The 18,775-nt window shown below is 34.6% G+C and overlaps 1 protein-coding gene across 1 annotated transcript in view; it reads right to left on the reverse strand.

The window, feature by feature from the left end:
• Positions 1-353: 353 nt before the first annotated feature.
• SGOL2 (shugoshin-like 2 (S. pombe)) overlaps positions 354-18,775 on the reverse strand; it is a 56,728-nt gene continuing 38,306 nt past the window's right edge. Inside the window, exons 6-9 of the mRNA XM_011974539.1 lie at positions 14,364-14,593; positions 10,308-13,220; positions 8,765-8,915; positions 354-701 (exon numbers count right to left, since the gene is read on the reverse strand). Coding sequence (XP_011829929.1) covers positions 686-701; positions 8,765-8,915; positions 10,308-13,220; positions 14,364-14,593 — 3,310 coding nt within the window. The 3' untranslated portion in view covers positions 354-685. The remainder of the gene's footprint in view (positions 702-8,764; positions 8,916-10,307; positions 13,221-14,363; positions 14,594-18,775) is intronic.

Raw genomic sequence — 18,775 nt, forward strand, 5'->3', positions numbered from 1 at the left:
GGTGGAATACAGTTTGAGTAGTTATTTGAATTCAATAAACTGTGTATTGATCTCAGATATGAATAGGATTTTTTACTACTTATTACTGGAAGAGTAAGTGATCTTTAAAATAAAGTTATAAAAACCAAATTCAAAAGAGCCTGAAAGGTTAATCTCCTCCTCTAAGTCATCAGATTACATATAATAGAAGTAATACAGAAGCTGACATTCAACATGTATTTCTGAAAATAGAAGAATGAAGGGAGAGAAAACGGGCCAGGGAAGGAGGTGGCTTTTAAACCCTTTTAGATGTCCACATATATTGAATGGATTAAAAACACACAGCAAAACAAGACAGACTAGTATACAAGATAACCAATGCAAAGGTATTTAACACATTTTATTTGCTTAAAACGTTAATAGCTATTGTTTGGTTAAAGGCTACTAGGTAAAAAGAAGCTTAAATAAATAGGAAGATGTTATATGATGACCAAAATGACTTAAAAAGCTTAATGTTACAAAATAGCTATTTTATGCACATATACCTATTAATAAATATTAAGAATGGACAAATCAACACTCCGTGAAAGGCCAAAAAAAAAAACTTTTCATCAAGCACTTCATCTTCTTGATACTAGTTATATTTCTGTTTTGATTCCTTATGCTTTGAATCAAATTCAGAAAAACCAGAATCCATACATTCACTTCATCTTCTCATCTTGCTGCAAAGTAGAAAAAAAGGAAGATTAATAACAACCCGAAATTAATGCTTTTGCTGTGACGCATGGAGAAGAAAACTGTTTCATCATATCAGTAGAAGTTTCCTTAAACCATAAGCTTTGTTAAATATTTGAAATACTCTATTTTTTCTGAAATCTTATAGTTCTAACAGAGTATTTCAAATAATTCATTTCAAATATTTAAGAAAAATTAATCAACATAGATTTTATATATTACGTGTTTATTACATAGTTCCTTTTTATTAGAAATTTAGCATATGTTCAAGAACATGTGAAAATATACAATTTAAAAACAAAGTAAGTGCTCATGTTCCTACACCCAAGTTAAGAAACAAAATATTACCACACCTCCAGTGTGCCCCTTTCTGATCACATCCCTCTCCTCCCCAAAAAAGGGACCACTATCCTGAATTGTATTATCACTCCTTCTTTACGGTTTTTGTTTTAAGCACTTGTGTATTGCTCTCCTAAAAAGTATAATGTTTGGTTTTATCTATGTTTAATAGATATCTTTATATCAATGGAATCGTACTGTAGGTGTTTTTCTGTGACTTACCTTTTCCACTCGATATCTTCATTCATTTTCAAGCCTCTCCTTTATTTAAACATTAAGCATTTTATATTCTGTGTCTGATTTGCTGTTTCTGCTGATACCTTGTTCCCCGTGTATGTAGTGTTTTTCTTAACTATGAGCTAGCCCTTCATTTTCCTTGGAACTTTGGCTGTGCAAAAAACATGTTGAGGTGTGAGATAGACAACTCCCTACAAAATATTTGCTTCTAATAGACAACAGGGCACTACAGTTCATGCACTAATTATACTCAATCCTCAGCTTCAATTTTTTTGTGCCTTTGAAATATTGTGAATTCCAGCTATAATCTAATAAAGGCTGTATTTTGGTTATGAATTCTAGGGAAAGATGTTTTTCCTCCTTAATTCAGCACCCAAGTTATTCCCTGGGGCTGAGCAAGCTAGTGGGGAGGTTATTTTTAGTTTGCTTTTCTACTGAGAAAGTAGATCAACTTTGTGGAAGAAGATCTAATAGCCTCTTTATTTTGGATAAACCCTAGGATTTGTCTTCTGTCCCTAGCCCCATAGGGCTGTGAATGAAATGTTTAGGTTCACCTAGTTAGACAAATATCTTCAGGATAAGGTCAGTTCCCCTCTGAGTTCCTGCTCTCATTTGATCTTTGATCTGAGCTTTTCTTAGTTTCCTACTAAAAGAAACATTGGTTAGCTAATAGTCATTAGCTAAGAAATGCATTCAAGGTATGTTTTTTAGTATTTTACCCAATAATTTTATTTTTTCAGTAAGAGGGTGGATTCACGCACCTAATACATCATGTTTCAAGATATAGAGTTTATTTATATTTTACATGCATGTGTGTAAGTATGGTTTTTAGATGAAATACATAGACATGGTCCCAAATTAAAAAGGTATACAAGATTAGGTGGAAAGGTCTCTTTCACTCCTTTGTACTCCTCTCCAGAGCCAGTGTGATACCACTGCCTTGGGTAATTAGATAGTTTAATTAATCCTGTCAAAAGAAGTACCTACTCTAAATAAAACACAGCAAAATACTGTAAGGAAATAATGTTCTATTTTAGTTTAGATGTACAGTGCGTGCAGATGATTTGCTATACAGCTTAGCTGGTAAAATTTTAAAAGCAAAAGTCACAACATTCAGTATAAATTCTGAGTGATGACCACCCAGTTGCCACATTTTTTCCTTCCTTCCTTTTTGGATTGGAAATGGTATGCACTAGGTATATCACAGCTTCTAGTAGCTCCTATGAAAGTAGATCCTAATTAAAGCTGCTTGCTATTATGGAATGATCATCATAGGTACTAAAGATATGAGTGGTAGGAGTTATCAGGAAGGTCACATAAATATGTTTTTAAAGTCTTTATCTCTTAAAGACTTTAAGTCTTTAGTCCAGAGCACTGAACATGACAAATGAGGACACTTTTAATATAAAAAAGCCCACAATCCAAAATGAATAGGTAATAATTATGATATTTACATAGCAAAAAGCAAAGGAACCACCTTTCTGAAGCAAAAACTACAGGAGATACATGGAAACACAGGACACAATACATTTTAATATACGACTCTTAGTATAACCTTAGTACAAAACAGATCATTTATTTACAAAAAATAAGTAAAGAGAAGATCTAAGCAACATAATAAATACAGTAAGTCTATGGATATATATCAAACTTTAGATCCTGATTATAGAGAATACACATTTTTCGCAAGCACTCACAGCACAGTTATAAATGCTGATCCTATAGTAAGTCACAAAGAAAATACTGGCAATTTCCATAAAGCAGAAATATTACGATAAATAATTTCTGACCAAAATGCAATAAAACTAGATTTACAAATAAAAACAAAAAACCAGAAAGGTTCATCTACTTGGAATTTTTAAAACCTCCTAATAACTCCTGAAGAAAAGGAGAAACTTAAAAACCACATTGAAAACACTATGTATCAGAATCAAGATACACTGAAAGCACTGATCAAAGAAAAATTGATTGCAAGAGACACTTATTTTTAAAATTTGTTTTTTGTGTTCTATTTATTTATTTTTATTTTTAATTTTTTGAGTCAGGATCTTTCTCTGTGCAGTGGCACAATCATGGCTCACTGCAGCCTCAACCTACCAGGCCCAAACTATCCTCCCACCTCAGCCTCTCTAGTAGCAGCTGGGACTGACTACAAGCACATGCCAACATGCCTGGCTATTAAGTGTTGGGATTACAGGTGTGAGCCACTGTGCCTGGCCATAAAACACTGTTATCTATATAAATGAAAGAATAAAAATAATAAATGGAAATAAGAAAACAACAATAATAAAGTAAATCAAAGAAAACACAAAGAAGGAGATAATAAATATGAAGCAGAAATCAGTGAGGTAGAGAACAGAAAAATAGTTCCAATTAGTAAATCAAAGTCCTGATTTTTTGGAAAAGTTAATAAATAAACTACTACCTAATTTGATCAAGAAAAAGAGAAAAAGAACACACACAAAAAATGATAAATGATATAGGTAAAATAACTATGGGAAAAAAATTTAAAATTAATTTACATGTCTAATTCATAAAAGATAATTTGCAGACTTTTATGCAAATAAATGTGAAAACTTAGATGAAATGGATAATTTCCTATGGAAATATAATACAAATAATGAAAAAAAATACAAATAAAAATTGACCCCATTAGAGCAAAAAAGCTTAAACAGACTAATTTTCACACACACAACAAATAGTCAACATTATTAAGGAACTATCCCACACAAAACAATACTAGGTCTAGATGGTTTCAGAGGGGGATGCTAACAAACTTCCAAAAACCAGAGTCCCAATGTTCTAAAATTATATAAGTATATAACATACAAATAATTATAAACATAAATTATAATGTACTATAAATTATAATGAAATATAAATTATTTCATTAAAGGAACCAAGACAGTGACCTTTCTTGATTCCCTTAATATGATACCTAGGCCAGATAAAGACAATTCAAAGATGGATAACTATAGACTCACATCAATTATGAATGTTGACATAAAAATTCTAAACAATATTTTGGCGAACTCAATTCAACATCACATTATGAAAAACATACTCCATGACAAAGTGAGATTTATTCCAGGAAAGCAAGGTGAGTTTGGTACTAGAAAACTCATCAACAGATGCCATGTTAATGCATGTAAGGAAATAAAGTGTATGATTATCTTCATAAATGCTGAACAAACCTTTGACAAAATTCAACAATCATTCATGATAAAAACACTCAATAGGCATCAAGGGGCATTTTCTTAGTAAATTATGTACATATCTTAATCTTAAAGCAAGTATCTTGTTTAATGGAGAGACAAAAATACTTCAACAGAAGTATTTCTACTAAAGTCAGGAACAAAGCAAGCATGCCTACTATTCCTGCTACTATTTTAACATTGTACCTGAGTTATTAGCCAATGCTAATAGAAAAACAATAAAAGGCATACAAAGGGGTAATGAGGTAAAACTATCTCTATTTTCAGATGATATCATACTATACCTGGAGAACTCAAGACAATCAGTGAGATAAGAGAATAACAGAGTTCAGTAAGTAGCAAGATATAAAATGACACAGAATTCAATGGCTTTCATATATATGAACAACATTGGGCATCAGTTACTTGTCTGTATATAATAGCAAGAAAGAAAACTAAATACTTGTAGACTAGTGGTTTTCAACTCAGGATGATTTTACCTCCCAATTGAAATTTTGCAACATCTGGAGACATAATTTTGGTTGTTATAAATGTGAGGGTGCTACTGACATCTAGTGGATGGAGGTCAGGGATACCACTAAACATCCTACAATACACAGGATAGCCTCCCATAAAAGAGAAATATCTAGCCCCAAATGTCAACAGTGCTAAGGTTATGAAACTCCGAGCCAGACAAGTCAATACCATCCTAAGGTTCCTTTGGAACAACAAACATTCAAGAACAGTGAGGGAAACAATGAAAAAGAAAAACCATGAGAGGATACTAGCCCTGCCAGACATTAAAACATACTATAGATCCTCTACAATAAACAAGGAGACCACTGGCAAAGGTGATGAGATGTCTCACTTCTGAGATGACATTTTGTTACATAAGACTCTATCTTGCTAGAGGACTTGCTCTGGAGATTCTCCATAGCTGGCTTTGAAGTAAGTGGCCATGCTGGAAAGGAGGCCATGTGGCAAGAAGCTAAGGACAGCCTCTAGTCAACACCAAGAAGATGAGGCCCTCTGTCCAGAACCACAAGGAAACAAATTCTGCCAACAACCTGTGTAAGTTGAAAGCAGATTCTTCCCCAGTATAGCCTCCAGATGAGAACCAGCCTGGACGACACCTTTAGTGCAGCTTTGTCAGACCCTAAGCAGAGCACCCAATTAAGCTGTGTCCAGATTGCTACTTTAAGCCATAGGTTTATGGGAATATTGTTGTGGAGTAATAGATAACTAATACAACACAATATAAGCAATGAGCATACTTAGTGCTCAGATCTTGGTTTCTAAGCAAAATTCTCTAATTAAGGGAACCAGGCTTCTCAAAGAAGTGCCTGATTCTGGCACTTCTCACTAGGATGAGCCCGGAACATCCCATGTGTCAGAGAGTAAGAAAGTGCTCCAAATAGTATGAAGTCATGTCAGAAGGACATGGAAGCCAACCTGAAGGAACTCTTAGTGGTCAAAGTTGGAATAACTTGAGCAACCAGATAAATATTGATGGTATTGGACTTTCATCTATAGAACAAAAGAGATATATAAATAGAGGGAGAAAAGACAACTCTTCCTTACAGATGGATTCCAATTAATGTAGAAGGAAAGGGAGAAATCAAAAATCATTACTAATAGTACCCATAGTAGTAACTGTTGCAGGCAAGATCCACCAATGGATGCTAAAATTAGTGGGTGAAAGTTTGAGAAATAGAATATATAGACTCAAAGTATCTCCCTTCCATGTTCATTAACAACAGAGGAAAAGATTGTGACTTCACAGTAAGAAACCCAGCAGATACCACCTTAACCAAGGAATCAAGGCTAACATGACAGTAATGAAACACGCTAATATCATGAAGCCTTGAAATGAGGCAAGAAGGACATATAATTTCTGTGAAATATTTGCCAAAAAAGCATAACTGCATTGCAATCATGAAAAAACATCAGACAAACCCAAACCAAGAGATATTCTACAAAATAAACTGACCAGTAGTCTTCAAAGGTGTCCAAGGCAGAAAAAAAGAAAAGACTGAGAAACTGTCATAGGTTAGAGGATGCTTAGGAAAAACAACAACTAAATGCAATGTGGGACTCCAGATAGAATTCTGAAACAGAAAGTGATGTTAGTGAAAGTCTATAGTTTGTTAACGGTATTGTACCAATGCTAATTCTTTAGTTTTGATAATTTTACTGGGCACATAAGACATTAAAATTAAGGAATGCTGGGAGAGGACCATATGGGAAACCTTTGTATTATTTTTACAACTTTACCATTAGTCTAAAATTAGTTCAAAATAAAAAGTTTAACTTACAACTCATTAAAAGGCAAATGACCCAACTGAAAAATGGACATAGGATCTTAACAGGCATTTCTCCAGGAAGATATACAGATGGCGAGTAAGCACATGAAAAGACACTCAACATCATTAGTTATCAGGGCATTGCAAATCAAAACCACCATGCAATATCACTTCAAACCCACTACGATGGCTAGAAACAAAGTCATAGAAAAACAAGTATTGGTAAGGATAAGGAGAAATTTTTTTAAATCATCATTGTTGGTAAGCATGTAAAATGGTACAGCAGTTTTGGAAACAGCTTGGCAGTTCCTCAAACAATTAATTACACAGACTCAGCAATTCCACTTCTAGGGATATATCCAAGAAAAAAAAAAAAAACTTTACACACAAAACCTTGCAAACGAATGTTCATAGTAGCATATTCATAATAGCCAAAAGATGAAAACAACCCAATTGTCCATCAAAGCACAAATGGATGAACAAAATGTGGTATCTACACAATGGAATATTATTCAGTCATAAAAATGAATGAAATACTGATACATGCTACAGTATGAAAGAAACTTTAAAACATGCTGGGTGAAAGAAGCCAGTTGCAAATACCACATATTCTATTATTCCATTCATTTGAAATGTCTAGAACAGGGAAATCTAGAGAGACAAGAAGTTGATTAGTGGTTGCCTAGAATTGGGGGATAGGAAAGAGATAATTAAAGGGTACAGGGTTTCTTTTTAAGTAAAGAAATGTTGTAAAATTGACTCTGGTAATGGTTGCACATATCTATGAATATACTAAAAACCAGAATATTGCACACTTTTTTTTTCTTTTTTGAGACAGAGTCTCACTCTGTCACCCAGGTTGGAGTGCTGTGGTATAATCTCAGTTCACTGCAACATCTGCCTCTGGGTTCAAGGTGATTCTCCTGCCTCAGCCTCCCGAGCAGCTGGGACTATAGGCACGCACCACCATGCCTGGCTACTTTTTGCATTTTTAGTAGAGATGGGGGCCAGACTGGTCTTGAACTCCTGGCCTCAAGTGATCCACCTGCCTCAGCCTCCCACAGTGCTGGGATTACAGGTGTGAGCCACCATGTCTGGCCTAAATTATACAGTTTAAATTGCGTGAACTGTATCTCAATAGCTGTTAAAAAAAAGAAAAAAAAAAGAAAAAAGAAAGAAAAAGAAAGAAAGAAAGAAAAGAAAAAAGAAAAGAAAAGAAAAAAAGAAAGGCCCCTTGGTCCTTAATTTCGCTTTTAATTTCTTTTACCCTCCCTTATATTACTGCCATCTGCTGGTTATTGTTTTAAAATACCCATGAAAATCATTCTTTTTCGTTAGATGTGATCACTGTTGTCTAGTTTTGCTAAGAAATTTAAGTTCTTATTTTTTAGAGAGAGATATAGAAGTGTTTTCAGAATTAAATGACTCAATATTTGAGACTCTAAAATACAACAAAAAGGATAGATGAAGCAAATATGACAGTGTTGATAACTGTTGAACCTGAGGAATGGACATATTGGAGGAGGGCACTATTCTCTTTGTTGGGGTATGTTTGAAATTTACAAAAATAAAGAGAAAGGACTGTTCTTTTGAGAGTAAAGGACACATAAACCACTTTGACTTCTAGGGAAAAAGGTAGGAAATAAACAAATGGGGTAACAAAAATAGCTTGCAAATCACAGGCCACGAATTTTAAAAATTATAATTATCAGGTTACAATTTAAAATATGACAGTAGTAGAACTAGGAATTAACCAAAAGTAAATCAATTTAAATCCAGACAACCCTCCAATCCCCCAAAAATAGCCTGTTCAAAGTACATATTTCTTCAAATCTTACCCAAATCATACTGTGGTTGTTACATATCAATAATATACGTTTTATTGAATTATCAGAAGTGCTCAAATACTAATTCAGGCAGAACATTTTTTAAGGATATATTTTATAATGGCATACTAAAATCACTTGAAATACCTACTCTCTGAGGCTTGGCTCTTTAAAATGGAAAGGAGTACACCTTCTTCTTCTGCTTGTCCGTTCTGAAGATAGATCTTCTGACTTATTTTCAGATTCAGCAGTGTTATTTGAAACAAAACTGGTATTTGTCAAGTCCTGTAATGGTCTATCACCTGAAAAGAATATGATTTTTCACAAATATTTTTAAAAGTATATAGAGATACAAATAGATATGAGCTATATAGTGGTTTGCAAATCCCTGCAGCAAATTTTAAATCTTGATTCAATTTTGAGAGGAAAGAGACTAACATTTGAAACAAACTGTCAGAGTAGCCGGCAACTTTTTTATTCTGAAATCACATATGGGTCCCAAAAGTTCATCCTAGTCCAACTCTTTTCATGGAAGCACACAAATTACAGAACATTCATTCAACATATATGCCACTGATCACTCACTCTGTGAAAGGCACCATGAGGAGCAGATAAAAAATGTCTCACCAGTCCTCTAACAAATCCTGCAACTCTAGACCTTTGTAATTCTTTTGCTTTGGTGTGCCTTTACCTGGAATTGACTTACCCACCAAAACCCTAGGGATCTACACACATATATTGAAATAATAGGCTCCCAGTAAAAATTTTTAATTGGAATAGGAATGTTTAATATTACAAAATTTCTGATGGCAAAAGAACTTTAGGATTCACTGTTAAGGAAAAAAATGAGATAAGTAATGTTATATATAGTGTGACTTCAAATATATATTTAAAATTCCATAGATTTGGGTCTGCATGCATATGGTAAATGGACTAAAGTTCTCCCAGGTCATTATTTTCCCTTCCCTTTTTGACTTTCTACTTTTGATTTTCTGCAATGAGTACTGTTTTAATAACTGGGAAAAAATAAAAAGTAAATACTACAGGTAGAAATCTGACTTATCCTTTAGGGCCTAAAATGCTACCTATTTAAGGATGCTTTTGAAGATTCCTCTAGTCAAAATTACGCCCCATTATATCCCTTAGCATAATACATGTGCTTAAAGAATCATTTATTCCATTTCACCATGATGTTTGTTACATGCATGGAATCTGAGGAAAGGGGGTTGGTACTGTTTATTTTTCAATCCTCTAAAATATCTAGAAGGGTTTGATCACATTAAATATATGTTGTTGAATGGGGGAAGTCTCTCACCCTCAAGAAAAGTGCAACTGTCTTCAGTAAAATAAAAACCAGTACAATTCATTATTATATACATTTAAAACATTCAATTTTCTTCAAATGTATGAAAAAGGAAATTATTTGCCTAAGGTCTTTATTAGGCAAGTTTGTGGTAAAGGCCAAATCCATTTGTAGTTGTAAATGTCCAAGATACTCTCACTGTTATTTCCCAAAGTATGCAACTTTCTTTATTCCTTCATGCTATTTCTATGGATCATGTACTCAGTTATACATTGTTTTTAAATTCCGTAAAAATACCACTTAGAAAATACTTCATTGGCTAAGTAAAAAACAAAAACAAAAACCAAAACACTTCTAAAGCTTTATCATTTCATAATGGTTATTAACCTACCTATTCCTGACTTTTGGGTTCTCCGGTTGACTTTAAATTTCATCTCGTTCATTTTCTCATGCTCATCATCACTTACTTGAAAGGCTGGTGAGCACTCCAAGGCAAAATTTTCTTTTATTATCACATTTTTACTAGAAGAAATGTTCAAAGGTACTAAACCTTCACGAACACTGTGAAAGGAAGAATCTTGTATGTTGGGTGAATATATCTCAGACAAAGATTTAAATGCCTTTGTGTAAAAGTCTGGCTTATTTTTGACCATTTTCTCATTCTCCAAATTGTTTTCCTTATCAGCTTGTTCAGATGCAGTAGACTTTCCCTGAATGCTGTCAAGTATTCTTTCCATTACTTCATGGCTCTCTGGAGAAGGATCTATGGAGGTCTTCCTTTTCTTTGACTTAGATGTCATTTTATTTACCTTTTTAACTTGACATTCTCCTTCTTTTATTTCTTCCACAAAAGGGGTATCTCCTTTTTTATTCAAAGTGGTAGTGCTTTGCTTCTGAGTCTTACATAGTTCAACCGGGTTTCCTGGATCAGAATCTGCTTCACTAGTAATATGTTTTAAATCAGATTCTAAGGAGACAGATGTCTGTGAAGATTCTGTTAACTGTGAAGCAAGTTTGTTCTTACCTTTTGTCAAAATGTTCTTTGCCTTGCATGATGATTCTTTCTTACACTTTTTAACTACTTTGTAGGAATCTGAAATTTGATCACAACTTTCCTTTTCATTACTGTTGATTTCCATATAGTGTTCATTGAGAATGTCTTGGCATTTAGGTTTTTGTTTAGATTTATTTACTTTAAAATCAAGATCTTTTGTATAGCTTTCTTGGACATGTACATCTTTATCATTATCCTCATATATCTGGTTCACTTCAGAAATTATTTCTGTGTTCCAATTCACTTTATTCCTGAGCTTCTTATTTATTTTTGATTTATTTTGCTCAACAGATTTCCTATCAGTAACATACTTTTTCAAATCCAATATACTCTGGGTGTCATAATCACATAAATTTCCATTATCTTTGATGGGAAGATCAATTGTTTGAAATTCATTTGTGACTTGTAGATTTTCAGAAATTGTTTCTTTGTCCTTTGGGGTTAGAGAAAAGAAGTTATCTTTTTCTAGGTCATGTACACCTTTGTCATCATTCTCATATATTTGATTGGTTTCAGGAATTATTTCCGACTTTTGAGATACATTTAGTCGAAGCTTCTTACCTATTTTTGAATCATTTTGACAAGCAGGTTGCCTATCATGGACATGTTTCACCCCCAAAACATTTTGAATCTCAGAATCATACAGGTTTCCACTATCTTTGGTAGAAACAGTAGGTGTTTCAAACTCACTTGGGTCTTCTAGGTTTCCAGGGATGATTTCCTTATCTTTTTGAGTTAAAAAGAGTGAGTGACTTTTAACTGTGTATTCTATACTTTTTTCATTATCTGAATGATTCACTTCAGAAATTATTTCTGTCTTCCGATTTACTCTCTGCCGAAGCTTCTTATTAACTTTTGATTCATTTTGCTGAACGGGGTACATATTGGTGATCTGCTTTTGCAAACCCAACACATTCTGGGTCCTATAGTCACATTGATTTTCATTATCTCCGGTAGAAAGAGCTGGGATTTGAAGCTCTTTGGAAACTTCTATGTTTTCAGAGATAGGTTCTTTATCCTCTTGGGTTTTGGAAAAAAAATTATCTTTTTTTAGGCCATGCACCACATCTTTATCATTATCCTCATACATGTGGTTCATTCCAGAAATTATTTCTGTCTTCCGGTTTACTTTCTTTCTAAGCTTATTAATGTTTGATTCATTTTGCTCAGAAGGTTGAATATCAGTGACATACGTTTTCGAATCCAATATATTGTGGGTCCCATAATCACATAAATTTCCATTATCTTTGGTGGAAAGACTGACTGTTTGAAATTCATTTGTGACATCTAGGTTTTCATAAATGGTTACTTTATCCTTTTGGTTTGGCAGTAAGTTATCTTTTTCTAACTTGTGAATCACAAATGTCTGTCTAGAAGCTTTACTTTTATTACAAGTTAGGGAATTCTGACCCTTATCAAGTTTACTCTCCTGGTGAAATTTATCTGAACTTTGGGATAAAGAGTATGTTTCCTCTTGCTCATTTGTTATTCTTTTCTTCTTTTTATTACATGGTATGTTTTCTCTTTCACCTTGTTCAAAGCCAGTTTGAAGGGTTATTTTCTTCAGTTCATTCACCTGAGCCAGCTGTTCATTATTGAAAATAAAACCAGGATCTTCAGCATCCCTTTTGCCATCCAGGACATCAGATCTTTCTGGCCTCTTTTCAATCTTTTCCCCGATATCCACATCTAAACTATTTTTAAACTGTCTCTTTGATCTTTCTCTCTTTTTTTCAGAGCTTGAATCTTTCACTTTTCTGAAAGTTTTCATTCCATGTTCATTTGTTTTTTTATTACTTTTCTTTTTAATGCCTGTTGAAACTGTGACAATTTTGCTGACTTCACTAGCAGTTAAATCCATGTCAGCATCATACACAGTTTTCTGCAATTGAAAGTCATCATTATCCTCAACTTGATTCATGCACTCTGCATTAGGTTCTCTGGCAGACTCAGAAGCCAAGCCAGGAAGATCCTGTTTATTTCTTTGCATTTCAGTATTTGTTTCATTAGTATGACCATTTATCTCATCATTGCAATTTAATTCTGGACTTGAAATGTGTTGTTGATCTAAAACTGTTGCACAGGGAGTGTCTGCAGAAAGATTATTTGATTCCCAAGATGACCCACGCTTCTTCCTTTCAGTCACATTACTAGGAGATGGTTTCTCCCATCTGTGGCCAATAGATTGGGCATTTCTCATCTCACTCGTTAGAGAACTCTTAGAACTTTGGTCTGAGTGGGAATGGCTTTCTATTAAGAAAAGGAAAACAAAACTCAGAAATAAGTAATGAAATAAGTAATAAGTTACTTTAAATAAATTAGATTAGAAATCAAGCTGTTTCACAGATATAATTTCTGACAATGTGTTCTGCTCAGATCCTAATATTACTAAGAATCTATGCTTATAAGAAAATAAGTTAGAAATGATGGGTACTCCTAAATCACATTTTACATTTGTATCTATAGAAAATATATACTGAGAATTCTGCCTCAGCCCCAACAGTAGAGTGGAGTACAGCCAACAGTAGAGCCATTAGCATACATTTCTAGAGTGGAAGGAGGCCAGCAAATGAACCCAAATAATAGTGATAACTCTGAAAAGGATTACTATCAAAGACTATCAACAGGCAGCTAAAATTTATATAAATTATATATACATATATTAATATATGTATGTGTGTAAATATACATACACGTATATACATATACTGTATACATTATGTGTATACCATATATACGTGTGTATATATGTATATGTGTGTGTGTATATATTATATACGTGTACATACACACACATACACACACACACACATTTTCAGAAAGGAAAAACAATTCTAACCTCTAAATTCAAAATTGTTATGGTTCCATATTCCAGTCTGAAAATCTATGGCAAATCTGTAAGCACCAGACTACACCACAGATTATCATTTAGGAATACTATGTAAATATAATGTAAATGCCATCTTTTTTCTTGCTCAACCATTACCCAGGCTCAAGTTTTTGCTTTACCACTAATTGGTGATGATCTTAAAAGAGTCTCTATATCTATCTAGACCCCAATTTTCATATCTACAAAAAAAGAGGGTAAAACTAAGTAAATATATGGTATCTTTCAAATCATAAGCTAAGATACCAAGAAAAGCTCATTAAGTCCCTTTATTTCTAAACACTTCTTCCAGAGTAACAGTATTAGGCCACTGTGGATCTGATGTTTGTCAGCATATTTACTTTAAAATTAAATCTATCACCAGCAGTTTTAAATGGCAGAAGTTAGCAAATCTGTAACATAAGAGAGCTAACTTATTAACTGTTACACATAATTGCCCTCAGGAAGAATACTGGATGAATGTAAATAATACAAATATTCAAAATGAATTTTTAAAACAATCTCACCTCTGGGAGGTACATCAACTATAGAAGAAATATGTTCTGAATCATCTAAACCATATACATTTTGATTATTTTCTTTAAGAAATAACACTTCCAAATTATCCTGAGTTGATAAAGGTTGTGTTGTTGATCCTGAAGAGGGAATATCAGGTAACGTCTTTGATTTAACATTGTTGTCACACTGCATTTTCTCTTTATCATCATCTTCATCATCATTTGAAGGTAATGGAACCCTAAAGGCAAGTGGAAAGGAAATGAGAAATTATGTATTTTATAAATTTTTTAAATGCATGGACAGTTATTTGTATATTCTATTTAAGATCAAACCACAAATCCACCCTGGTACTTTTTCAAGTTCAATGAAGACACTTAAAGGTAGGAAATGAGTAGTTCCTACTAGAACAGAACTTGGAAGGAAACAGGAATGCTTCTTAACCCCTTAGTCACAGTGGCCCCAAAAGAAGATAATTTATACATTCACTCCTTGTGCTATTAGAAGACTACACTAAGGATATTAAAAAACTCCAAACTTAGTTACAAATAGCCATATATAATATTTATACTTTTCATATAATTAATTCTATGTAATACCCAAAACTCTTCCTTTGGTTTCTAGCAAATATAATTGTTTATAAAATTATGTGTGAAATAAGTTTGCTATGTTTCCAAAAGGCATCCAAGTACACTAAAATCATTATTCCTAGAGTAATTAAATCTATGGGAGGAAAACAGATAGAAATCCACAGAAATAATTTGATAAACTGACATATTTGAATTCAAAGAATGAAGAGTAATATCATCCACCAACAGTAAAGAGTTGTCTTGTATTCCAAGGAAATCACAGATATTTTAAAATAATTTATAATAAGAAAAATAAAATATTTCTGATAAATATTTACGAGAAATTTAAAGGCAACTACCAGTAGAATAGCTGTTGGGAGGAAATGTCTATACCACTGAGGAAACAAGTTAACAAAAATCAACAGAGAGGCTCTGTTTCTGGTAATGGCTAAACAGTTACTATCAGACCAACCTTACCTCACATAATGACTATAAATTCTGGACAAAATATTTAAAAAAACAACTACTAGAAGTCAGTGAATGGACAAAAAGCAAGTAGAGAGCTAGCGAAGGGGGTGCCGACACTTGGTAGAAGAATGAGTTTCCCATTGTTTTACAGCCTCAGCTGGTGCCACATTCAAAAAAAGTTAGAAACCTACAGTCTTATTTGTTCAAGGTTAGAATTCAGGGCAACTATAACAGCTGTAAAGTGATGGGGGAAAATATCAGATAAAAGAGTTAGAGAGAAGAGCCTCAAATTTTGTGTATAAATGGTCCCCAAATATCTAGCTGACCTCTGAATCCCATATATATGAGGAAGATTCGAAGCAGCCTATCTAAGGATAAAACAACTAAAATGAGACTTCACTTGTTGCTTATTTTGGGTTCAGACAAGGTTACTGACTAATAAAATTGAAACATCAAAACTCTTTGGGAGAGCATAACTGAATCTACATTTTCTACAACAAGGGATACACAATACCCAGGTGCAATCTAATATTATCCAATATATGAAGCAATAGAAAAACATGATTTAAACTCACAGGGAAAAGGTAATCAAAAGAGAATGATCCTGATATGCAAATGGCCAGTAAGTACATAAAAATATACTTGATATCATTAATTATTAGGGAACTACAAATAAAAATCACAATGAGATACTACTTCACACTCCTAGATGGCTATAATCACAATAATAGACAATAAGTGTTGGTGAGGAGATGAAGAAATCAGTGTTGAAATACTTTGCTGGCAGGAATGTAAAATGGTACAGAAGCTTGGAAAAACAATTTGGCAGTTTCTCCAAAAGTTAAACAGAGTTACCAGATGACCCAGCAATTCCACTGCTAGGCATATATTCAAGATAACTGCAAACATATGTCCACACAAAAACTTGCACATGAATGTTTATTGCAGCATTATTCATAATAGCCAAAAAGTGGAAACAACACAAATGTCCATTGATTGATGAATGGATAAACAAAACATGGTATATCCATACAACAGAATTATTGTCCCTTCATAAAGAGTAATGAAATGCTCATATGTGCGACAACATGAATGAACCTTGAAAACTATATGCTAAGTGAAAAAAGCCAGACACAAAAGGCCACGTATTTTATGATTCCATTCATATGAAATATCCAAAATGGCCAAATCCACTTAGACAGAAAGTAGATTAGCAGTTGTTAGGGGCTAGGGGAGTGGAAAATGGGAAGTGACTGTTATAGATATGAGATTCCCTTTTAGAGACTGAAATATTTTAGAATTGAACAGGGTGAAGATTCAAAGCTTTGTGAATATACTAAAACCACTGCACTGTATACTTTAAAAGGGTGAATTTCATGTGATAAGACATTTTATGTTATGTGAATTATATATCTCTATGTTTTAAAAAAGTAAATACAAGAAAGGAAATAATTTAAAAACAGACATAAATGAAATATAAAACATAAAATTGAGAAAAATGAAACCAAGGAAGCCAAAAACTGAGTTTTTTAAATGAACAATAAAATTGACACACCTGTAGCTAGTTTGATTAAACAAACAAATTTTAAAAATCAGGAAAGAAAGGTTCTCACTACAGATGCTACAGGCATTAAAAGAATGAGAGGTTCCAAGATGGCTGAATAGGAACCGCTCCAGTCTACAACTCCCAGCGTGAGTGACATAGAAGACAGGTGATTTCTGCATTTCCAACTGAGGTACTAGGTTCATCTCACTGGGGCTTGTCGGACAGTGGGTGCAGAGCCAAAGCAGGGCGATGCATTGCTTCACCCGGGAAGCGCAAGGGGTTGGGGAATTCCCTTTCCTAGCCAAGCGAAGCCTAGACAGACGGCACCTGGAAAATTGGGTCACTCCCACCCTAATAATACTGTGCTTTTCCAATGGTCTTAGCAAACGGCACCCCAGGAGATAATATCCCGCACCTGGCTAAGAGGGTCCCACGCCCATGGAGCCTCGCTCATTGCTAGCAGAGCAGTCTGAGATCAAACTGCAAGGCAGCAGCGAGGCTGGGGGAGGGGCACCTGCCATTGCTGAGGCTTGAGTAGGTAAACAAAGCAGCTGGGAAGCTCAAACCAGGTGGAGCCCACTGCAGCTCAAGGAGGCCTGCCTGCCTCTGTAGACTCCACCTCTGGGGGCAGGGCATAGCTGAACAAAAGGCAGCAGAAACTTCTGCAGACTTAAATGTCCCTGTCTGACAGCTTTGAAGAGAGTAGTGGTTCTCCCAGCATGGAGTTTGAGATCTGAGAACAGATAGACTGCCTCCTCAAGTGGGTCCCTGACCCCCGAGTAGCCTAACTGGGAGACACCTCCCAGTAGGGGCCAACTGACACCTCAAACAGCCGGGTGCCCCTCTGCGATGAAGCTTCCAGAGGAACAATCAGACAGCAACATTTGCCTTTCTGCAATATTTGCTGTTCTGCAGCATCTGCTGGTGATACCCAGGCAAACAGGGTCTGGAGTGGACGTCCAGCAAACTCCAACAGACCTGCAGCTGAGGGTCCTAAGTGTTAGAAGGAAAACTAACAAACAGAAAGGATATCCACATGAAAACCCCATCTGTATGTCACCATCATCAAAGACCAAAGGTAGATAAAACCACAAAGACAGGGAGAAACCAGAGCAGAAAAGCTGAAAATTCTAAAAATCAGAGCACCTCTTCTCCTCCAGAGGAATATAGCTCCTTGCCAGCAACAGACAAAGCTAGATGGAGAATGATTTTGACAAGTTGAGAGAAGGCTTCAGACAATTGGTAACAACAAATTTCTCCAAGCTAAAGGAGGATGTCTGAACCCATCACAAAAAAGCTAAAAACCTTGAAAAAAGATTAGAGGAATGGCTAACTGGAATAAACAGCATAGAGAAGACCTTAAATGACCGGATGGAGTTGAAAACCATGGCATGAGAACTACGTGATGCATGCACAAGCTTCAGCAGCCGATTCGATCAACTGGAAGAAAGGGTATCAGTGATTGAAGATCAAATGAATGAAATGAAGTGAGAAGAGAAGTTTAGAGAAAAAAGAGTAAAAAGAAACAAACAAAGCCTCCAAGAAATATGGGACTATGTGAAAAGACCAAATCTACATCTGATTGGTGTACCTGAAAGTGACAGGGATAATGGAACCAAGTTGGAAAACACTCTTCAAGATATTATCCAGGAGAACTTCCCCAACCTAGCAAGGCAGGCCAACATTCAAATTCAGGAAATACAGAGAATGACAAAAAGATACTCCTCGAGAAGAGCAACTACAAGACACATAATTGTCAGATTCACCAAAGTTGAAATGAAGGAAAAAATGTTAAGGGCAGCCAGAGAGAAAGGTCGGGTTACCCACAAAGGGAAGCACA

Source organism: Mandrillus leucophaeus, unplaced genomic scaffold, assembly GCF_000951045.1.
Source record: "Mandrillus leucophaeus isolate KB7577 unplaced genomic scaffold, Mleu.le_1.0 Scaffold146, whole genome shotgun sequence".
NCBI lineage: Eukaryota > Metazoa > Chordata > Mammalia > Primates > Cercopithecidae > Mandrillus > Mandrillus leucophaeus.